A 22,544-nucleotide genomic window follows, 5' to 3' on the forward strand; every position below is an offset into this window, starting at 1 on the left:
GCCCACACCGAGATCACAGTCTAAAAGGGGGGAGGTGGACATAAAACAGATGAATAAAATTGCAGAGATGTATAAATGAGTACCGTGGGGCTGTGAAGGAGGGGAAGAGCAAAGGAAGCAAGTCAGGGGACACAGAAGGGAGTGGGGGATGAGGAAAAGTGGGGAAGGGAAGGCCTCTCGGAGGAGATGGGCCTTCAGCAAGGAACTGAAGGTGGGGAGAGTCTTTGTCGGGTGGATTTGAGGAGGGAGGAAGGTGAGGCAGGCGAGATGGAGGCAAAGTGAGAAGGTTAGCTCTAGAGTAGCGAAGTAGACGGGCTGGGCTGTAGAAGAAGTGAGGTGAGGGAGGAGGCGGCAAAGTGATGGACGGCTTTAAAGCCGGTGGTGAGGAGTTTTTGTTTGATATGGAGGTGGATAGGCAACTACCGGAGATTTTTGAAGCGGGGGTGATGTCCTGATCGGGTCTGTAAAATGATGATCCGGGCAGCGGAGTGAAGTAAGGACTGGAGTGGGGAGAGGCAGGAGGTTGGGAGGTCAGCAAAGAGGCCGATGCAGTAATCTAGGCGGGATAGGATGAGTGATTGCATTAGCGTCGTAGTAGTTTGGGTAAAGAGGGAAGGGCGGGTTTTAGTGATGTCGTGAAGGTGGGACCGACAGGATTTGGTGACGGATTGAATACGTGGGTTGAATGAGAGAGTCAAGGTTAACGCCAAGGTTACAGGCTTGTGAGACAGGAAGGGTGGTGGGGCTGTCTCCAGTGATGGGAAAGTCCGGGAGAGGACAGGGTTTGGGGGGTAATATAATAATAATGTTGTTATTCGTTAAGCGCTTACTATGTGCAGAGCACTGTTCTAAGCGCTGGGGTAGATACAGGGTCATCAGGTTGTCCCACGTGAGGCTCACAGTCTTAATCCCCATTTTACAGATGAGGGAACTGAGGCACAGAGAAGCTAAGTGACTTGCCCACAGTCACCCAGTTGACAATATGAGGAGCTCTGTTTTGGATATATTAAGTTTAAGGTGACGAGAGGACATCCAAGTAGAGAGGATTTGAAGGCAGAAGGAGATGAGAGCCTGGAGAGAGATCTGCTGTGTGACCTTGGGCAAGTCACTTCACTTCTCTGTGCCCCCGTTACCTCACGAGGAAAATGGGGATGGAGAGTATGAGCCCCACGAGAGGTAGGAGTTACGTCCAACCTGATTTGCTTGTACCCGCCTCAGCGCTTTGTAAAGTGCTTGGCACACAGAGAAGCAGCATGGCTCAGTGGAAAGAGCACGGGCTTTGGAGTCAGAGGTCATGAGTTCGAATCCCAGCTCTGCCATTTGTCAGCTGGGTGACTGTGGGCAAGTCACTTCACTTCTCTGTGCCTCAGTGACCTCATCTGTAAAATGGGGATTAAAACTGTGAGTCCCACGTGGGACAACCTGATTCCCCTGTGTCTACCCCAGCGCTTAGAACAGTGCTCTGCACATAGTAAGCACTTAACAAATACCAACATTATTATTAAGCTCTAAGCAGCACAGCAGGGAACAGGGAAGCAGCATGGCTCAGTGGAAAGAGCATGGGCTTAGGAGTCAGGGGTCATGGGTTCGAATCCCGGCTCTGCCACCTGTCAGCTGTGTGACTTTGGGCAAATGACTTCACTTCTCTGGGCCGCAGTTCCCTCATCTGTCAAATGGGGATGAAGACTGTGAGCCTCACGTGGGACAACCTGACGACCCTGGATCTCCCGCAGCGCTTAGAACAGTGCCCTGCACATAGTAAGCACTTAACAAATACCAACATTATTAAATACCATTGAATGAATGGGCCTCATCTGTCAGCCCCACAGGGGACAACCTGATCACCTTGTATCCCCAGTGCTTAGAACAGTGCTCTGCACATAGTAAGCGCTTAACAAATGCCACCATTTATTTTATTTTATGGGGATGAAGACTGGAACAACGTGGACAACGTGGTGACCTTGGATCTACCCCCACACTTAGAAAAGTGATTGGCACATAGCAGCGTGGCTCAGTGGAAAGAGCCTGGGCTTGGGAGCCAGAGGTCATGGGTTCGACTCCCAGCTCTGCCACTTGTCAGCTGTGTGACTGTGGGCAAGTCACTTCACTTCTCTGTGCCTCAGTTACCTCATCTGTCAAATGGAGATTAACTGTGAGCCTCCCGTGGGACCACCTGATGACCCTGGATCTCCCTCAGCGCTCAGAACAGTGCTCTGCACATAGTAAGCACTTAACAAATACCAGCATTATTACATAATGAGCGCTTGACAAATATAGCGCGGCTCAATGGAAAGAGCCGGGGCTTGGGAGTCAGAGGACATGGGTTCGAATCTAGCCTCTGCCCCCCTGTCAGCTGGGTGACCGTAGGCAAGTCACTTCACTTCTCTGGGCCTCAGTGACCTCATAATAATTCATTCATTCAATAGTATTTATGGAGCGCTTACTATGTGCAGAGCACTGTACTAAGCGCTTGGAATGGACAAATCGGTAACAGATAGAGACAGTCCCTGCCCTTTGACGGGCTTATGGTCTAATCGGGGAAGACAGGCAGACAAGAACAATGGCAATAAATAGAGTCAAGGGGAAGAACATCTCATAAAAACAATGGCAGCTAAATAGAATCAGGGTGATGTACATCTCATTAAACAAAATCATAATAATGTTGGTATTTGTTAAGCGCTTCCTATGTGCAGAGCACGGTTCTAAGCGCTGGGGGAGATCCAGGGTCATCAGGTGGTCCCACGGGAGGCTCCCAGTCCTCATCCCCATTTTACAGATGAGGTCACTGAGGCGGGGATGAAGATTGGGAGCACCTGATGACCCTGTATGTCCCCCAGCGCTTAGAGCAGTGCTCTGCACATAGTAAGCGCTTAAAAAATCCCAACATTATTAAATATCATTATGAGGACGACTGTGATTAGGTGCGTCCGTCGAAGGTGGCCCTGCCCCTCAGAGGCTGCCCTCCGGCCATGAGGGGCGGGCGAGTGCTCTCGCGAGATCTGCCGGGTCGCGGCCGGTCTCGCGAGAGTTCGGTGCGGGCGCAGGCGCAGAGGCCGGGAAGAGGAGGGCCGGGGGGGGAGGGGGAAGGAGGGGGCAGCCGCCTCACAGCGATGGCGGCTGGGCAGGGCCGGCGGAGGCGGCGGTGGCGGGCGGCGGGCGGCGGCGGCGGCGGCCTGTGAGCGGGGCGGCCCCCGGGCCCCGGCCACCATGAGCCAGGGCCCCGCCCCCGCCGACGGCAGCGAGCCCGAGGCCAAGGTCCTGCACACCAAGCGGCTCTACCGGTGAGCGCGGGGGGGCGGGGCCTGCGGCCCGAGGGAGGGGGCGGGGCCGGCGTGCGCGGACGCGGGGCCGACGTGCGCGTGGCCGCGCCCTGAGGGAGACGGGGGGCGGGGCCGGCGTGCGCGTGGCCGCGCTCTGAGGGAGACGAGGGGAGGGCGGGGCTGGGGGAGGAGCAGGGCGGGGCCTTCATTCATTCAATAGTATTTATTGAGCGCCTACTAGGTGCAGAGCACTGGACTAAGCGCCTTTTATGGACAAATCAGCAGCAGCATCATGGCATTGGTTAAGCGCTGACTCTGTGCCAAGCGCTGTTCTAAGCGCTGGGGGAGATACGGGGTCATCCTCGTGAGGCTCCCAGTCTTCATCCCCATTTGACAGATGAGGGAACTGAGGCCCGGTGAAGTGACGTGCCCGAAGTCACCCAGAAGACAAGTGGCATAGCCGGATTAGAATCCACAACCGCTGACTCCCATGCCTGGGCTCTTTCCACGGAGCCACACTGCTTATGATTTTTGTTGAGCGCTTACTCTGTGCCAAGCACTGCTCTGAGCACTGCGGAGGAATACAAGGTGATCAGGTTGTCCTACCATGGGGCTCCCAGTCCCCATCCCCATTTGACAGAGGAGGGAACTGAGGCCCAGTGAAGGGACCTGCCCAAAGTCACCCAGCAGACAAGTGGCGGATGCGGGATTAGAACCCACCACCAGTGACTCCCAAGCCTGTGCTCTTTCCACAGAGCCACACTGCGTATGCTTTTTGATAAGTGTTTACTCTGTGCCAGGCACTGTTCTGAGCGCTAGGAAGGATACAAGGTGATGAGGTTGTCCCCCCCTTGAGACTCCCAGTCTTCATCCCCATTTGACAGATGAAGGAACTGAGACCCAGTGAAGTGACGTGCCCAGAGTCGCACAGAAGACTAGCAGCGTAGCCAGGATTAGAACTCACGACTGCTGACTCCCAAGCCTGGGCTCTTTCCACTGAGCCACGCTGCTCATGGTTTTTGTTAAGTGCTTACTCTGTGCCAAGCACTGTTCTGAGCACTGCAGGGGGATACGAGGTGATGAGGTTGTCCCCCCATGGGGCGCCCAGTCTTCATCCCCATTTGACAGATGAGGGAACTGAGGCCCAGAGTCGTGAAGGGACTTGCCCAAAGTCACACAGCAGACAGGTGGCGGCGCCGGGATTTGAACCCATGACCTCTGACTCCCAAGCCCATGCTCTTGCCACAGGCCATGCTCCTTCCACCTCTTGTCCCTTTAAACTCCCACAAGCCAGGACCCCTTCTGTACCCAAGTGGGGAGCAGTCAGACAATCAGTGGTACTGAGCGCTGACTCTGTGCACAGCACTGTACCAGGCGGTTGGGACATTACGGTATAACACAGTTGGTAGACCAGGGCCCCGTCCACAATGCGCTGATAGTCTAGCTGCCTTAATTAATTAGAGGAAGGGTCTCTAATTAAGAGGAAGCAGCGTGGCCTGGGAGGCGGGATAACTAGATTCTCATTCTGGCTCTGCCGCTTGCCTGCCTGGGGATCTTGGACAAGCCGTATAGCTTCTCCGTGCCTCAGTTTTCTCAGCTTAAAATGGGGATGTAAACTCTCTCGGAATTCAGGGAGGCCAGCATCCTCGCTCCTACGCCTCCTCCCCGGCTCTTGCCTTCTAGCCTCACTCCTTCCCACTGTAGGCTCAGCGTGCACCCCCCCCCCCCCAAACCCCCGGCCCCAACGACATAGCCATCGGCTAACTGACCCCGAGTCCTGTTTGGGCCCCGTCTGTCTGAACTTCCCTCTGTCTGTCCGTCTGGCAGGGCCGTGGTGGAGGCGGTGCACCGGCTGGACTTGATTCTGGGCAGTAAAACTGCTTATCAGGAGGTGTTCAAGCCCGAGAACATCAGCCTCAGGAACAAGTGAGTCCGTCCGTCCATCCGTCCGTCCTGGCGACCCAGGCCTACCCTATAGCTGAAGGAGGAGAAGGAGGTCCGGTCCCTGCTCTGGAGGGGCTGGCAGGCAGGGCGGGGAGGCGGGGCACACGCGGATGTACACGCGTGCCCCCCAGCCGGGGGTGGGAAGGGGGTGGCTTGAGTCAGCCGGACTCAGGTGGTCCCCGGAGAGGGCGGGATGGACCTGAGCGCCCGCCCTCCGCTCCACCCCCAGGCTACGGGAGCTGTGCGTCAAGCTCATGTTCCTGCACCCTGTGGATTATGGGCGCAAGGCGGAGGAGCTGCTGTGGCGGAAGGTTTACTACGAGGTCGTCCAGCTCATCAAGACCAACAAGAAGGTGCCCGGCGGGGGCGGGGCCGGGGCCGGGGCGGGAGAGGCCGAAAGGCGCGCTGGGTGCCCGGGCGACCGCCTCCACCGGCCGGGGCTGACTCGCCCCCTCTCCTCCCCGTAGCACATCCACAGCCGCAGCGCGCTGGAGTGCGCCTACCGCACCCATCTGGTCGCCGGCATCGGCTTCTACCAGCACCTGCTGCTCTACGTTCAGTCCCACTACCAGCTGGAGCTGCAGCGCTGCATCGACTGGACCCACGTCACCGACCCCTTGGCCGGTCCGTGCACCGCCCCTGGGCAGGGGAGGGCCGGGGGTGGGGCGGAGGGGCCGGGCGGGGGCCTCTCTCCCGCTGCGGACGGACGCCTCCCTCAGTGCAGGCCACCCTGGCTCGCGCCCCCGCAGGGCTCAGGAAGCCGGTGTCGGCCTCAGCGAAGGAGATGGATTGGGCCCAGATGGCCTGTCACCGCTGCCTCGTCTACTTGGGGGACCTGGGTGAGGACCCCGACCTTGTCCCGTCTCCCCCCCCCCCATCATACCCGTGACCCCGTCCCCGGGCCACCCCTCCCGGCGTGACCCCATCCGAGGGGCCGGGGCGCCCTGTCCCCAGCCCTGGGAGGACTCCTGGCCCCATCCGCCCATCGCTGGCGGCCGGGCTCTCGGTCCCCCACCCCGACCCCCGAGTCGGGGGCCTCCACGGGCCGAGGGCGAAAGGCAGGGCCGCAGCAGTGGCCCCTCCCCTTCTCGCCCCCAGCCCGTTACCAGAACGAGTTGACCGGCCTGGACACGGAGCGGCTCGCTGAGCGGTTTTACTACCAGGCCCTGTCTGTGGCCCCCCAGATTGGTACGTGGGCGGGGACCCCAGGGGCGGGCCCCCGGAGGGGGAGGAGGGAGGCGGTGGGCTCACAGACTGTGACTGGTTTCACCCCCCAGGCATGCCCTTCAACCAGCTGGGCACCCTGGCCGGCAGCAAGTATTACAACGTGGAGGCCACCTACTGCTACCTGCGGTGGTGAGTGGGACCCTCTCTTGCCAGGAGAGGGGAACGGGTGAGAGGGAAGCCCGGCCTGACCCCCTCACCCCTGGGCCCTCCCCTCCGCCCTCACCGGGCTCGCCTGCAGGACCAACCCCGGGGCCAGACGGGTCCGTCCACCCATTTCCCGGAGGGATCCCCCTTCCCTAGCCGCGCCCTTTCCTCCTCGGTGCAGGGCGCTGTACTGAGCACCGGGGAAAGGATGTGACACCGTGACAGCACTCGGGGAGTCAGTCGGTCAATCAGTGGTATTATTGAGCGCTTACTGTGTGGAGGGTGCTGTACTTTAGGGCCCGGGAGAGTACAGTATAACAACAAATGGACACATTCTCTGCCCACAACGGGCTTACAGTCTAAAGCGGGAGGCAGACGTTAATAGAAATATCCCCGAAGTAGACGTCAGCTAGGAGGAAGCGATAGAGTGTAGAGGCACGGACCGAGGGGCGTTAAGGGTGCCCAGGAGCCAGGTGTCGTGGAAGTGGCAGTCGGGGGGTGACGGGTTGGCCGGGGAGGCCGCCTGGAGGCGGTGTGAGGGTCGGAGGCGTAGTCTATGCGGAGAGTCGGGGGCCTGTCGGGTGAGAAGGGGGTGAGGTTTCCACAGCGGGAGAGGCGGGCCCGGGCCAGATGGACCTAGTCCTTACCTTCAGCAGAAAGAAAACGCGAGCCGGGGTCAGGTGAGAGAAGAGAGCGGGAGATCTGGCGAGGATGAGAGAGAGCCGGGTTACAGCGGGCCAGGGTGACGTGGGGACACGGCCCCGGTCGGCCCGGAGCCCGGGTCCCCGCCGGGTCCCTGGGGAGCGGCCCGTGGGAATGCCCCGGGGAAGCCGGGCGGGGCCGTGACCCCGCCGCCCTCCCCTCAGCATCCAGTCGGACGTGTCCTTCGAGGGGGCGGCCGGAAACCTGCAGCGGCTGTTCGACAAGGCGGCCCGGACGTACCGGCAGCTGCACCGGGGAGAGACCCGCAGACTGCCACCCGGCAGGAAGCGGTGAGGTCGGGGGCCCCCGAGGGCGGCGGCCGGCGGGGCCGGGGCGGGCGCGGAGCCGGCCGTTCCCCGGTCCCGGCCGCCTCGGACCCTGGAAGAGACCCTCCTCTGGCCATACAGGCACTCCCGTCCCCCTCCCCCCGGGGGGTCCCACCCCCTCCCATCCCAGCTTCTACCCCGGAGATTCCCCCGCCTCCCCGGTTTGGACCCCACCGAGGCCCCATCCCCCTGCTCCGACAAACGCTGCCGCTGAGGACCCCCCCCCCCAACCCCTCCGAGACCCCTCCCCCGGCTCCACCCCCGCCGACCTCCCCGGCTCTGACCCGGGGCCGGGGGGTGCTGGGCCGCAGGAGCAGAGACATCAAGCGCCTCCTGGTCAGCTTCATGTACCTGCAGAGCCTGCTGCAGCCCAAGGGCAGGTGAGGGAAGGGGCCCGGCCGGTCCGGAGGGGGCGGGGCGGCAGAGGGAGGGGGCGCCACCCGGTCCTCGCCATCCACCTCCTGCCCCGCGGAAGTCCTTCCCGCTGTCCGACCCCCAGCGCTCCTGCTGTAGTGGATGCATCTACCCCGCCCCGGCGGACCCTCCGCCTCCCTGCCGCTGACCCCGCCGCCCGTCTCCCCCGACCGGCACAGTTCCGCCGACGCGGAGCTGACCGGGCTGTGCCAGGCGGTCCTGGAGGACTTCAACCTGTGCCTGTTCTACGTGGCGGCGCCCCCGGGCCTGGGGCCACCCGGCGAGGAGGAGGAAGAGGAGGAGGAGCGCGACGGAGGGGCCGGGGGCTCCTTCCTGCCGGACCTCCTGGTCTTCCACATGGTGGTCACCTGCCTCATGAGCGTCCACAGCCTGAAGCGTGCAGGTGACTGGGCCGACCCCTGACCCTCCCGCCAGCCAGGCCGAGGCCATCCAGGCCTCGCTGTCTGGGGACCCAGAGCCCCCCCTCCCCGCCTGGGTCTGGAGGGAGCCCGACCCCCCTCCTCACTGCCGGCTCCCCGACCGGCCCCGGCCCTGTCCTTGACCCGCCCCCCGCCCACAGGCTCTAAGCAGTACGGCGCCGCCATCGCCTTCACCCTGGCCCTCTTCTCCCACCTCATCAACCACGTCAACATCCGGCTGCAGGCGGAGCTGGAGGAAGGGGAGCCGGCACCCGTGTTCCAGAGGGACGGGACAGGTAGCTGGACGCCCCGGACCCTTCCCCCGGACGAGCCCCCAGGGGCCCGGCGTGGGGAGCCGGCCTGCCAGAGAGAGCGGAAGGGGAGCGGGGACCCCCCCCGGGTTCTTCCTGCACCTTTCTGGACCCCCGCCACGGGTGGGCCGCGGGGACGCGGAGGCTCGGACCGGAACCCGGGCTGAAGCCCCGCCTTCCCCTCCCCCCGCCGCAGACGAGCCGGAGCCCCGGGAGCCTTCGGGGGAGGGCGCGGAGCAGGAGCCGACGCGGCCCCCCCCCGGCGCCGGACCCCGAGCCGGACCCCGAGCCGGCCGCCTCGCGGAAGGGCCGCCGGGCCTCGCGCCTGACCTCGCGCCTGTCCTGCATGCGCCGCCGCCGGGCCCCGGCCCGCGGGGAGGACCAGAGCGACCTGAGCGAGGGCTTCGAGTCGGACGCCAGCGGGGAGTCGGGCCGGGGCAGCGCCGACTCGGGCAGCGGCTCCGGCCGCAGCGGCGACGGGGCCGGGGCCGCCTTCGGCGCCGACAGCGACTCGGACATGAACAGCCAGGAGTCGCGCTCGGACTTGGAAGACATGGAGGAGGAGGAGGAGGAGGACGAAGAAGAGGAGGAGGAGGAGGAGGAAGAGGAGGAGGAGCAGGAGCCGGAGCTGGGGGAGCAGGGGGAGGAGGCGAGGGAGGGCGGCGGGGGTCCTCAGGCCCCCGAGCTGCCCAACGGGCCGCCGGCCCCCAGCGAGGCCATGGCCAGCAGTCTTCAGGCCATGTCCACCCAGCTGTTCCAGAACCGCCGCTGCTTCCGGCTGGCCCCCACCTTCAACAACGTGGTCCTCCGGCCCCCGCCCCGGCCCCCGGCCCGCCAGCCCTGCCTCAACGGGGGGCCGGGGGCGCCGGCCGAGCCTGGTGAGCGGCCGGGGGGGGCGGGGAGGCGGAGGGGTCGGTGGGCGGGAAGCGGCGGAGGGCGCGATGGCGGGCCGGGCTCCCCGGGGGGTGCTGACTCGGCCCCGCCCGCCCCCCCCGCAGCGTCCGACGAGGGGACGGAATCGGAGGGGAGCGTGTCCAGCGGGGGCTCGGGCCGGCCCGAACGAAGCGTCCAGGAGAAGCTGTGGATCTTGGCGGCCGAGGGGCTGCTGCCCACGGTCAAGGTGGTCCTGGACTGGCTACGCACCAACACGGACCTCATAATCATGTGTGCTCAGGTGCGTTGCCCCCCCCCCCCCCCCCCCCCGGCGCCGGGGCTCCTCTCTGGGAGTGCCCGTGTCTTGGGGGTTTTGGCGCCCATGGGGTCGTCCTTGCCCTGGATTATCCAAGCCCCCCCCCCCCCGAATCCTTTTATCCACCTGGGCCTCTGGTCACTGACCGGTCTGACCCCTTCCCCGCTGTCCCTCCAGAGCTCCCAGAGCCTGTGGAACCGTCTGTCCGTCCTGCTGAACCTGCTGCCCGCGGCCGCTGACCTCCAGGAACCCAGTAAGGGGGTGCCGGCTGCCTCTCCTCCTCCCGGGTTAACGTTTCCCCCCGCCGACCCCCGAGAGCGTGTGTGTGCGTGCGTGTGCAGGGGGTGGGGGCCAGGGGGTGATGGGGGAGTGTCGGTTGGGCGTGAGTGCGGATTACCCTGCCTGGGGTAACCGGATCCCGGAGCAGGGGGTGGCTGCACCACCAACGCCCTGGGCCACGCGGTAGCCAGTGTGCTCCCGGCCCCTGGGCCCCCGACGGGGAGGGGTCGCCGGGCCGTGAGACCGCGGGCCACAGGCTCGGGGTTCCGCCCACAGGCCTGGCCCTGGGCCCCGAGCTGCAGGACCTGCTGTCGGGCTGGGAGCTGCCCGACCCCCCGGCCTGCCCGCTGCTCCCCGAGGACATGGCCCTGCGCAACCTGGCCCCGCTCCGCGCCGCCCACCGCAACTTCCGCTTCGACCGGGCCTGGCCGGCGCTCAGCGCCGTGGAGGAGGTGCGGCCCGGGCCGGGGGCGGGGCCGGGGGCGGGAGGGGAGGACCCCGGCCCGCCTCTCACCCCAACTCCCCGCAGTCGGCCGTGCGCGTCTGCTGCATCCGCAGCTTCGGCCACTTCATCGCCCGCCTGCAAGGCAGCGTCCTGCAGTTCAACTCGGAGGTGGGCATCTTCATCAGCACCGCCCGGGCCGTGCCCGAGGCCCCCGCGCCGCCCGCCCAGGCTGAGCAGGACAGCGTGCTGCAGCAAGCCCAGGCCCAGTTCCGCATGGTGAGGGGGCTGCTCGGGGGGCGGGGCGGCGGTCCGGGCCCCCGCAGCGAGGGGTCAGCCAACCTCTCTGCCCCGGTTTCAAGGGGGAGAGGGGACAGGATCGAGGATCGGGTCCCCCGACACCCCCGTGTCCCCCGATCCCAAACCTGACCCGGCCCCACAGGCCCAGGAGGAGGCGCGGCGCAACCGTCTGATGCGTGACATGGCGCAGCTCCGGCTGCAGGTGGGTGACGACGCCCCCCGCCCCGGCCCCTCTCACCCGCCGCCCCGGACCCCTTCCCCGTACCCTCTCCACTCCCCTTCCGGCCCCCCTCCGCCACCACTCCGTGTCCCCACGACCCCCGCCTCCCCACGTCCGTCGGCCGTGCCGACTCTGAGGCCTCCCCCGCAGCTGGAGGTGTCCCAGCTGGAAGGCAGCCTGCAGCAGCCCCGGGCCCAGGCGGCCATGTCCCCCTACCTGGTGCCCGACACCCAGGCCCTGTGCCAGCACCTCCCGCTGCTCCGCCAGCTGGCCACCAGCGGCAGGTTCATCGTCATCATCCCCCGGGCAGGTACGGGCGGGGTGGGCCGAGGGGGGAGGCCAGGGGCGACCCGCGGTCCGACCTTCATCCTGCCTGCCGCTCGGGTCCCCGAGGGTCGGGGTCGCCGGCCGACCCCTGACCCCCGTCCCCTGCGGCACAGTCATCGACGGCCTGGATTTCCTGAAGAAGGAGCTGCCCGGGGCCCGGGACACCATCCGCTTCCTGGAGGCCGAGTTCAAAAAGGGAAACAGGTGAGTGGGGGACCGCGGGGCCACCCCCCACCCAAATCACCGGCCCACTTGCTTCCCAAAGGGACCTCGTGGGCAACTACTGTAGCCACGTGGGCCCGGGGAGGATGACCGGAGGTGTAGACTGACCTTTCGGGTGCCCGGAGGGGTCTCCTGCTGGGTCAGCCTGGCCGGAGGCCCGGGGCTGAGGCCGTAGATGAGGAGGAACGTGGCGGGCAGACCCCCGGGGGGTGGAGGTCCATGGTCGGGGCCTGCCCTGCTTGGCGGGGGCGAGGTGGGTGTCAGTTTCCCAATCTGCCGGGATGGGATACGGAGGAGATTTCCATGTGCAGACCCTGCCCCGGCCCCTCCCCCTGGACTCATTATCCACAGGTCGGGGAAGGGCAGCCCGCAGAGACGCTCGTTCCAGCAGTTCGGGCCCCGTCCCAGCCCCCCCTCCCACCCCTCCGGCCTTCACCCTCAGGAGGGACAAAGGAGGCCGGGCGTCTCCGGGGGCCGGCCCGGCTCGCGAGCCTCGGCCCCACAACGGCCCCTTTGTCCGGAGCGGAGGGCCCCACCGACCCTCCCCCCGTTCCTTGGCCGCAGGTACATCCGTTGTCAGAAGGAGGCCGGGAAGAGCTTCGAGAGACACAAGTTGAAGCGGCAGGACACCGATGCCTGGTAGGGCCCCGCCCCCCTCGTCCCGTCTCCCCCGCGTCGGCCCCGCAGCGGGCGGGCCGGGTGTGGCGGGGGCCGGGGGGTGAGACGGACCCACTGTGCCAGCGGCCCCTGGCCCCTGGCGGGAGGAGGGGTTGGGGCAACAGGTCGAGCGCCGTCTACCCCCAGGACCCTGTACAAGATCCTGGACAGCTGCAAGCAGCTGACCGTGCCCCAGGGGGCCGGAGAAGACGACCCCTCCGGCATGGTGACCGTGCTGACCGGCCTCCCCCTGGCTGACCCCGGCGCCACCTCCGGCCCCGTGCAGGTCGGTCTCGGCGCCCGTGCCCGAGGTGGGGGGGACGAGGGGCCGGGGGGTGGGGTTCGTCCGCCCGGCCGACCGCCCCCGTCTCCTCCCCTCAGGCGGCACTGCAGGCGGCCGCCCACGCCTGCGTGGACGTGCGGAATATCGTGGATTTCTACAAGCAGTGGAAAGAGATGGGCTGAAGGCAGGGCGGGGCCGGGTTTGACTCGACGATCTCTCTTCTCTGCCCCCTCCCCAGCCGGCAGCGGCGGCGGCGGGGGTCCGGGGGGGCCTCCCCTGCAGACCCGCACGCCCTCCAAAGGGCCCCCGCCGGGGTGGACAGGGCCGAGGAGGGGCCGTGGGAGGGCCCGGGGGGCTCCCAGCTCCCTCAAGGTGTCGGACACACAGGCAGAGAGTGCCCGGGGGGCTCCGGCGGCGGCGCCCCCTCCCCCGATTCCCCCGATCCCCCTTCCTCACCCTGCGGCGGGGGCCGGCGCCCCCGGGTCCGGCCCCTGCCGCCTCCCCGCCCCATCCCCCTCGCCCCCCAGGGACGCCCGGCCGTGGGGTTCCCGCGGGAGGACGACCTGTCGCGGGGCCTGGGGAGCGGCCGGAACCCGGGCCCGCTCCCTCCTCCTCCTCCTTTCCTCCTCTCCTGCCCCTGTCCCCAGTTCAGTGTTAGCCCCACCCCCTCCTCCTCCCTTCACCTCCCCTGCGGGATGGAGACCCAGCGCCGCCCGGGGCAGGGGGCCAGGAGGGACCAAGGCGGGACCCCCTTCCCCGGCGGCCGTGGCGAGTCCGTGGGGATCGCGGGTCGGGGGCTCCCCGAGGGGGCGAGCCCGAGGGGCTGGCGGTGGAGGAGCCGAGCGGCCTCCCCCGGCCACCGGGAAGGGGACGGAGATTAATAAACGGGCCCCACCCGCCCACCCCCACCCCGGGGCCTCCTGTCTCTGTTTCCTGGGGGGGGGGGTGGCGGCTCGTCGGCCGGCGGGAAGTCGAGAAGGGGAAGTGGGGTGGTCATCAGGATCCCCGAACCCTGTGCTGGGCCGGCTTCCGGGACCCCCCGCCCCCGTCCACACGCTGGGCTGGGTGCCGCCTGCGCCAGGAGGAACAAAAGCCCTGGTGCCTTGCAGTCGGCGCTTCACAAAGCCGGCATTGTCCGTTACCCCCTCCCCAAGTGGGGCTGAGGGGCACGGGAGGGGGACAGGCCTGACTGTCTTCCCGGAGGGGGAGAGGGTGGGGTGCACCGTGGCCGATGTCACGAGTGGGGAAGACCCCACCCTGCTCTGGGGACTCCAGCCTTTTTTTTTTTATCTTGAAGGTGTCTGTTAAGCGCTTAGAATGCGCCAGCGCCATAGTGAGCACTGGGGCCGAGGCAAGATAAGCAGGTTGGACACGGTCCGTGCTCCACATGGGGCTCGGGGGCTTCCCCCATTTTACAGACGAGTTGACTAGGCGCCGAGAAGTGAAGTGATTTGCCCAGCGTCACACAGCAGACAGGTGCTGACAGCAGATGAGCACACAGGCAAACCCAGGTCCCTCGAGTCCTCGGGCTCTACCCACTAGACCACACTGCTCTTCGGGTCCCTCGCAGGTTCCGGAGGGGAAACCCTGTGGGGGCTTTGCGCTCTGACAGTCAAATCCGGCCCACCCCCTCCTATTTTCTTTGATAATATAGACGCGACCCCTCTGCCTCCACCACCCAGCAGCCATATCCACGGAGACCGGGTGTGCAGGCACAAGCGCGCGCACGCTCATTCAACTGACCAGAGGACCCCCTCTCCTTACTGGGGGATGATGGTGAAGCCGGGAGCCCCAAGTCCCAGGATGGGGGAGAAGGAGGCCAGAGTGACCATTTCCCCACCTCCGGGCTGGCCCAGTACCCAGCGAGGAGGGGTGTGGAGCTAAGGCAGAGGGCCGGATGGGCTTTTGGACCACTGGGAACATTGAGGTCTGAACTGGACGGGTAGAAGGATGGACACATACGCTCCCCACCCCCTGCCTGGTGACGAAGGGTTGGGGGTCCCATCGGGGAGGGGCACAGCTCTCCTTCACCCTCTGCCCAAGCAAGGAGGGGTCATTCATTCCCTCGTAGTTACTGAGCACTTACGGTGGGTAGAGCACTGTACTAAGCACTTGAAAAGTAAAGGATAACAATGCAACAGACATTCCCGGCCCACAAGGAGCTTAGGGTCTTGAGGGGTCGTGGCAGGGGACTTGAGGTGGGAGTGTGTTGGGGAGGGTTGAAATGAAAGGAAGGAAGCACTTGAGACCCCAAGGTGGGGGAAGGGGGCTGAGTCCAGTCTGGCGAGTGGCCACTCTCCCCTTCTCCCCATTCTCGGGGAACTGGGGAAGGCTTGGATCCCAGGCGGGGTCAGGAAGGGAGGGGAGCAGAGCTGCGAAACTTAGCAACGAACTGCCCCAGCTCCACGGGGTGGGGGGGGGGGGACGGGGGGGACGACGACGGGGGACTGACAGCTCCTTCCTCTTCATCTCATTCGTGCTCCTGCACCCGAGCCAAGTGTCACGACAGCACCCTGAGACATACACACATACACCCCCCCCCCTTCCTCAGCACAGGATGGGGATGCTGTCCCTGCAAATACAGAGCTCAGCAGGTCTTGGGGGAGGGAAAAATCTCCAGGTCGGGGCCCACCCTGACCCCGATCGTCCTCAGTCCGGAAATCTGCCAGTCCATCCGGTGGAGGGAGGAGGCCGTGGATCAAGGTCCAGCTAGTCTGTGACCCCACCCTCGGGCCAGGTGTTCTGGGGCGGTGACATCACCTCGGGTTACCGCCCACCTACCAGCTCAGCCGTGGGCTGCATCCTCAGTTTCTTCCAGATGACCGATGAGGCGGTCAACATCTGGACGCACTTCCTACCCATCTGGTGAAGGGTGGGGAAAGAGGCCCCTTAGCCCCTAACCCTGTGGATCCCTGGCTTTGCTGACCAGTCGCTCGTATTTATTGAGCACTTATTGTGTGCAGAGCACTGCTCTAAGCACTTGGGAACGTATGCTACAACGGTCAACAGACTTATTACCTGTCCTCGATAAGCTCGCGATCTAGGGGAGAGACACGTATAAATAAATGTATGACAGATATGGACCTAAGTGCTGTGGGGCTGGGAGGGGGAATAACGAATGCAGAAGGGAGTGGGAAAAGAGTAAAGGAGGGGTCAGTCAGGGAAGGCCTCCTGGAGGAGATGGGCCTTCCATAAGGCTTTGAAGGAGGAGTCACGTCCGGGGGTAGGCACCGCCACGCTCAACTCCCCGCTGTGCGCCGGCCCGTCCTGCTAACCCCCCGGTACCCCCTCACTGGAATGTCCTGCTACCCCGGGCCCCAGCCGGCCTAAACCCCAGCGGGATTCCCCTTCCCCGTGACCCTGTCCTGCACGAGGACCCCTCCCCGCCCCTGCCAGCTTCTCGGAATTGGAAAATCCACGGCTCAGTAAAGCATTGCGCACGGTGGGCTCCGCCTATCCGTTCTGCTTTGACAGTCTCCCGCTCTTCCACCGGATACCGGGCAGGGAGCGGGGAATGGAGAGAGGAGGAGGAGGCGGCCTGATTTTGACCCCAAGCACCTGTTGCCGGCAGCAGCTTCCTCTGTCCCCCTGCCTCGCCCAGTCCCCAGGCCGCTTCGTCCACAGCTGATGCCGGGGGCTGGGGACTGAGGGTTCCCGGGCCCAGAGGAGCCGGACCCCGGCCATAGGATACCACCCTCACTGCTCACCAGCTGTTGGCCACGCACGTGCCCTGGGATGCTTCAACGACAGCGGTGTTGGGGGAGATGCTGCAGGGCAGGCCAGGGTGGGGGCGGTAATCCGGTCCCTTCCCCCAGCAGGAGGTGGACCCCAGCTGTTCCACATCTCTGCCGGGCTCGGCTCGCACTTCCAAATGGAGGCGGTGCTGGCCGACACAGGAGCCCGGCGGCCCCGTCGCCGGCGGCCGCCGTGGACCCCGTGGCTGGGAACGGGGCCATCATTGCAGCCTTCACCGGAGCCCCGCGGACCGCTCGCCTGCTGCCGGTGGCCGCCGACCCTCCGCCCCGGCCCCAAACCCGACAGCGGGTGAGGCCAAGACCCCAGGCTCCCCCCGGCCCCCAACCAATGCACGCACACACATTCAGCCCCCGGCCGCCCTCCCGAGTCCCAAGGGGCGAAGTGAGCCTGGAACCGAGGGGGGCAGGGCCTGGGGAGACAGGGGTGAAGCCCACAGTAGAGCAGAGACCCCTTCGCCCCCCCCCATCTCTGGTCCCAGGGTAGTGAGAGAGATGACAAGTGGCCTAGGGAGGGGGCGGAGATTTATTCACAAGGTCCAGGGCCGCAGAGCAGGGACCGGACAGACAGGGTAAGGGGGACGGGGAGGGGGGCGGACAGACGGAAGGAGGAGCGGGTCGGCGGCGGTGGGTACCGGGGCCGTGGCCGCTCACTTGGGCCCCCCCAGGCTGGTCACCAGCTCCCTCTGGTCCTGGCTCAGCGCCTGCAGTGGGGGGAGATGACCAGTGAGAGACAGCTGCTCGTGACTGTCCGTCCGCCTGCGGGCGGGTGAGGGGGTTCTCGGGTCCGGGGCTGAGGCGGGGGACTGGGAGCGGTGGTTGGGGTTTGGGCAACCCAGGAGTCCCTTACCTGCCAGGCGGCGCTGCGGGCCTGAATGCGCTCCTGCAGGGCGTGGATGCACTCGCGCCCGTCCAGCACGGCCTGTGCCAGCCGCCGGTTCTCGTCCTGCTGGCTGCGGAGGGCCCGCAGCAGGCCCGCCCGCTGCTGTTGGGCGCAGGGCACCAGGATGCTGCCCGTGTCGGCCTCGGGGTCCCCGCTCGGCCGCCTGCCGGGGACGCGGACAAGGGTGTCAGCACGGGACCCTTTCCCGCGGATGGGAACCGTGCCCGGGCCCTCTACCCGACCCTCCCACCCCGCCGGGACGTTCCCCTCCGGAGCCCCCGGCCCCTACTCACCAGGCAGGTCCAGTCTGGCCCTGGGCCTCCTCCACTATGGCATCCAGGGCATCCAGGACCGGCCCCAGGTTCCCCTCCTCCTTGATATCCGAGATCTCATCCTGTGACCGGCGGGGGGTGGGGGGAATTGGCCAAGGAAACGGGCACCTTCCACGGTCTCTCCTACCCCATCGGGGGCATCACGGTTGGGAGAGAGGGGCTGGGGTCACAGGTCAGGGGTCAATGGATATTTTCACTCCCAGCAAGGCCCTGGACAGACACGGGATTGCCTCCACGGGTCCCTGCGGCTGACCAAGAGGCTCCATCTGTGGGCTGCTACCTCCCTGCCAGGTGGTGGCCGGGTAGGAGGAGGGCAAGGGATTCTGTTGGCCTGGGTCAAGCAGCGCCCTGTCCCCTCGTCCCCCCGAGGCTCCCCGCCCTGTACCCGGATGGCCGCCTGGAGCTGCGCCACGAACTGGTCGTAGATTCTCTGCGTCACCTCTGGCTGCAGCTGGTGGAAACGCCGGTAGCAGCTGGCAAATCGCTGGTAGCTGCCGAGGGGAGAGAACCCGGTGGTCGACCGGCCGGCTGACCGGCCGGACCGGCGGGGGAGGCGGATGGGCGAGGCAGGCGGACGGGTGCCCCATAGAGGAAGCACGGGGGTGTAAACAGTAGAGGGGCAGCGGGACCCGGAGGAAAGAGCCCGGGCTTTGGAGGTGGAAGACCTGGGTTCCGATCCCAGCTCCACAGCTCGTCTGCTGCGCCACCTTGGGCCTGTCGCTTCACTGGGCCTCAGTTTCCTCGCCTGTAAAATGGGCGTTCGATACCTGGTCTCCCTCTGACTTGGACTGTGAGCCCCGTGTGGGACAGGGACTGTGTTCAATTTGATTGCCTTGTACCAACCCCAGCGCTCAGAACAGTGCTTGGCATATACTAAGCGCTTAACAAATACCATAATTATTATTACTTACTGGGCACTTACTGTGTGCAGAGCACTGGACTAAGCGCTTGGGAGAATAGAGTACAACAAGAAACAGTCATACTCATAGAAGCAGCGTGGCTCAGTGGAAAGAGCCCGGGTTTGGGTGTCGGAGGTCATGAGTTCTAATCCCGGCTCTGCCGCTTGTCTGCTGTGTGACTTTGGGCCAAGCCACCTCACTTCTCTGTGCCTCAGTTCCCTCATCTGGAAAATAGGGATGAAGACTGGGAGCTCCATGTGGGACGACCCGATCACCTTGTATTCCCCCCAGCCCGCAGCGCTTAGAACAGTGCTTCGCATATAGTAAGTGCTTAACAAATACCAGCATTATTATTATTATAGTCCCTGCCCACAACGAGCTTTCAGACTAGAGGGGGAGACAGACATGAATAGAAATAAATAAATTACAGACATGGACATAAATGTGTGGGGCCGGGAGGTGGGGATGAATAAAGGGAGCAGTCAGGGTGACGCGTAAGGGAATGAGAGATGAGGAAAAGAGGGTTTATGGCATTCGGGACAGGGACAGCCTCTCTACCCCAGCGCTTAGTACAGCACCTTGCATACAGTTAAGTGCTTAATAAATATCTTCAAAATAAAAAAAAGAATATAACTATGAAAATGATTTAGTGCTCTCTTAGGCCCAGCATTCTACAAAAGTTGGGACTCGGCTGCTCGGTTGGGGAGCCTTGTGTATGTTTTAGGGAACAGGCTGCCCCTTATCCAAGTTCCTAAATGCCCCGGGGGATTCAGCTTGCACCGGGCCACAACCTCTCACCTCCTCCAGGAGGTCTTCCCAGACTGAGCCCCCCTTTTCCTCTGCTCCTCCTCCCCTCCCCATCGCCCCGACTCCCTCCCTCTGCTCTACCCCCTCCCCCCGCCCCACAGCACTTGTGTACATATTTATTCATTTTATTAATGATCTAATATTCTATTTATCTATTTTGATGGTATTGATGCCCGTCTACTTGTTTTGTTGTCTGTCTGCCCCCTTCCAAAATGTGAGCCCACTGCTGGGTAGGGATTGTCTCTCTCTGGTGCCAAATTGTAGATTCCAAGCGTTTAGTACAGTGCTCTGCACCCAGTAAGTGCTCAATAAATATGATTGAATGAATGACCCCATCCCCAGCTCAGTCACCGCCAACCCACGAGGAGCGGAATGGCTGGAGGCAGCAGGAGAGGAGGCAGCATGGCCTAGTGGTTAGAGCACAGGTCTGGGAGTCAGAAGGATCCGGGTTCTAATCCTAGCCCGGGTACTGGTCTGCTGTGTGACCTTGAGCAAGTCACTTCACTTCTCTGGCCCTCAGTTCCCTCATCTATAAATGAGGATGAAGATTGTGAGCCCCACATGGGACAGGGACTGTGTCCAACCCAATTACCTCGTATCTATCCCAGCACTTAGTACTGTGCCCGGCACCTTCTAAAAGCTTAACACATACCATAATTACAGTTATTACGATTAGATAAGGGGGAGCCGGCTGTGGGGGCTGGTGCGGGGATCGGCTACTGGCCTTGGAGGGGCGTCTCCAGATGCTGGGCGAGGAGTGGGGAGCTCAAGCTAGATCCCTTCTGGGGACCCGTTCCTGGTGGCCGGCGGCGGGGAAGGGGAGCTTGCCTGGACCGTTCTCCTCCTCCTCCTCCTCACAAGCCCATAATCCTGGCATTATCCTCGACTCATCTCTCTCCTGGCACCCACATATTGAGCCTGTCACCAAATCCTGTCCTTTCAACCTTCACGGCCTCTTTGGAACCCACAACCCTTCCTCTCCATCCAAACGTCCGGCACCCTCATCCAAACATCTGTCCTACCCCTCCTCATCTACTGTCTCACACTCCTCTCCGTCCTCCCTCTTTCTTGTCTCTCCCCTCTCCACTCCATACTTCACTCCGTTGCCTGGATCATTTTCCTTAAAAACAAAACAGAAACAACCTTCGGTCCACGTCTCCCCACTCCTCAAGAACTTCCCAGGCGCTTAGTGCAGTGCTCTGCACATAGTAAGTGCTCAATAAATACGACTGATTGATCGATTGCTTTTCCATACTTCGCTCTGTTGCCGGGATCATTTTTCTTAAAAACAAAAACAACTTTTGGTCCACTCCTCAAGAACTTCCCAAGTGCTTAATGCAGTGCTCTGCACATAGTAAGTGCTCAATAAATACGACTGATTGATCGATTGCTTTTCCATACTTCGCTCTGTTGCCAGGATCATTTTTCTTAAAAACAAAAACAACTTTTGGTCCACTCCTCGAGAACTTCCCAAGTGCTTAATGTAGTGCTCTGCACATAGTAAGTGCTCAATAAATACGACTGATTGATCGATTGCTTTTCCATACTTCGCTCTGTTGCCGGGATCATTTTTCTTAAAGACAAAAACAACTTTTGGTCCACTTCCCAAGTGCTTAATGCAGTGCTCCGCACATAGTAAGTGCTCAATAAATACGACCGATTGATCGATTGCTTTAAGGATCAGGGGGAGCTCTCCCCCTCCTGCAGAAAACTTACTAATCTCCTCCTCCAACCCATCCACTCGGCTCCTCTAATGCCAACCTCCTCTCCATACCTCGAGCTCACCTACCCAAACACCGACCCCTTGCCCACCTCTGCCCTCAGACCTCTCCCGCTTCCAACATCCCACCGCTCCCCCCATCCTCAAAATCCTAAAATCCCACCTCCTCCAAGGAGCCTTCCCTGACTAAGCCCTCGTTTTCCCTAGCTGCTCGTTGACTGTGCAATTGTCAGCGTCTCCTTTACGCTTTCTGACACTCCCCATGGCGCTTAGGAAGGCATCCTTCTAATCTATTTCCCCTATTTGTAATTTATTTTAAAACCTGTCTCCCTACTAGGACTGTTCTCGTGGGCAGGGAGTGTTCTATGTGCTCTGTACACAGGAAGCGCCCAATAAATACGATTGAATGAAGGAAGGAAGTGTGTCTACCTACTCTACCAAACTCTACTTCCTCAAGCGCTCAGTACACCCTTTTTTAATAAACCCCTGGTGGACTGATGAGAGGTGCTAGACAGAACCCTTGCCCTCAAAGATAAATGTCTAGCAAATAATAATAATGATGTTGGTATTTGTTAAGGGCTTACTACGTGCCAAGCACTGTCCTAAGCGCTGGGGGAGATCCAGGGTCATCAGGTTGTCCCACGTGAGGCTCCCAGTTAACCCCCATTTTACAGATGAGGTCACATTGAGGCCCAGAGAAGTGAAGTGACTTGCCCACAGTCACACAGCTGGCAAGGGGCCGAGCCGGGATTCGAACCCATGACCTCCGGCTCCCAAGCCCGGGCTCTTTCCACTGAGCCACGCTGTTTCTCTAATAATAATAAGGTTGATATTTGTTAAGCATTTACTATGTGCAGAGCACTGTTCTAAGCGCTGGGGGAGATACAGGGTGATCAGGTGGTCCCACGTGAGGCTCCCAGTCTTCATCCCCATTTTCCAGGTGAGGTCACTGAGGCCCAGAGAAGGTAAGTGACTTGCCCAAAGTCCCACAGCTGACAAGTGGCGGAGTCGGGATTGGAACCCACGACCTCTACCTCCCCCGCCCGGGCTCTTTCCACTGAGCCGCGCTGCTTCTCACTGGAATCAGCTTGTCTCCACCGGGCGCTCAGTACAGTGCCCGGCCCTGAATAAACGCTCGGTAAAGACCACGCTGCTGCTGCTGGCTGTTGCCCAACTGCACATTCCAAGCCCAGTGCTCTGCACAGAGTCAGAGCTCAATAAATCCCGACCGAATGAATGAATGCTGACGACGACGACGGTGGTGATTACCTGGCGGCGGCCAGCAGGCGCTGCAGGAAGGTGTCCACTACGGCGTCCAGCAGCTGGGCCCGGGCGGGGGCCGCCTCGGGCCTCCGCTCCTCTTGCGGAGCCGCCGCCATTTCCCGCCAAAACCCAGCGCGCGCGCCCGCGAGCGCCTCCCTCCGGCCGGCCCCGCCCCCCCCCCCCGCCGGCGATGGGCCGAACCCGCCTCCGATTGGCCGAGCC

The 22,544-nt window shown here is 63.2% G+C and overlaps 3 protein-coding genes across 3 annotated transcripts; 2 read left to right on the forward strand and 1 right to left on the reverse strand.

Moving 5' to 3' along the window:
- Positions 1-3,196: 3,196 nt before the first annotated feature.
- On the forward strand, positions 3,197-13,563 carry SMG5 (SMG5 nonsense mediated mRNA decay factor). The gene is made up of 23 exons (XM_029055960.1): positions 3,197-3,281; positions 5,088-5,186; positions 5,434-5,557; positions 5,672-5,828; positions 5,954-6,043; positions 6,303-6,392; positions 6,482-6,560; positions 7,442-7,567; positions 7,915-7,983; positions 8,197-8,420; positions 8,598-8,732; positions 8,944-8,953; positions 8,988-9,625; positions 9,746-9,921; positions 10,114-10,189; positions 10,492-10,667; positions 10,745-10,936; positions 11,100-11,159; positions 11,328-11,487; positions 11,618-11,708; positions 12,291-12,365; positions 12,531-12,669; positions 12,765-13,563. The coding sequence occupies exons 1-23, from the start codon at positions 3,208-3,210 to the stop codon at positions 12,846-12,848; spliced, it is 3,144 nt and encodes a 1,047-aa protein (XP_028911793.1). The 5' UTR covers positions 3,197-3,207; the 3' UTR covers positions 12,849-13,563.
- PAQR6 (progestin and adipoQ receptor family member 6) lies at positions 13,362-16,714 on the forward strand. The gene is made up of 4 exons (XM_029055456.1): positions 13,362-13,451; positions 15,404-15,531; positions 16,063-16,166; positions 16,485-16,714. Exons 1-4 carry the CDS (start codon positions 13,362-13,364, stop codon positions 16,712-16,714), a joined length of 552 nt encoding a protein of 183 aa, XP_028911289.1.
- Positions 16,715-16,925: 211 nt separating this feature from the next.
- On the reverse strand, positions 16,926-22,456 carry LOC114807946 (polyamine-modulated factor 1). The gene is made up of 5 exons (XM_029054853.2): positions 22,329-22,456; positions 18,019-18,124; positions 17,595-17,695; positions 17,269-17,464; positions 16,926-17,122 (listed from the first exon to the last, which is right to left on the reverse strand). The coding sequence occupies exons 1-5, from the start codon at positions 22,436-22,438 to the stop codon at positions 17,069-17,071; spliced, it is 567 nt and encodes a 188-aa protein (XP_028910686.1). The 5' UTR covers positions 22,439-22,456; the 3' UTR covers positions 16,926-17,068.
- Positions 22,457-22,544: the final 88 nt, after the last annotated feature.

The sequence above is a fragment of the Ornithorhynchus anatinus genome, chromosome X5, assembly GCF_004115215.2.
Source record: "Ornithorhynchus anatinus isolate Pmale09 chromosome X5, mOrnAna1.pri.v4, whole genome shotgun sequence".
NCBI lineage: Eukaryota > Metazoa > Chordata > Mammalia > Monotremata > Ornithorhynchidae > Ornithorhynchus > Ornithorhynchus anatinus.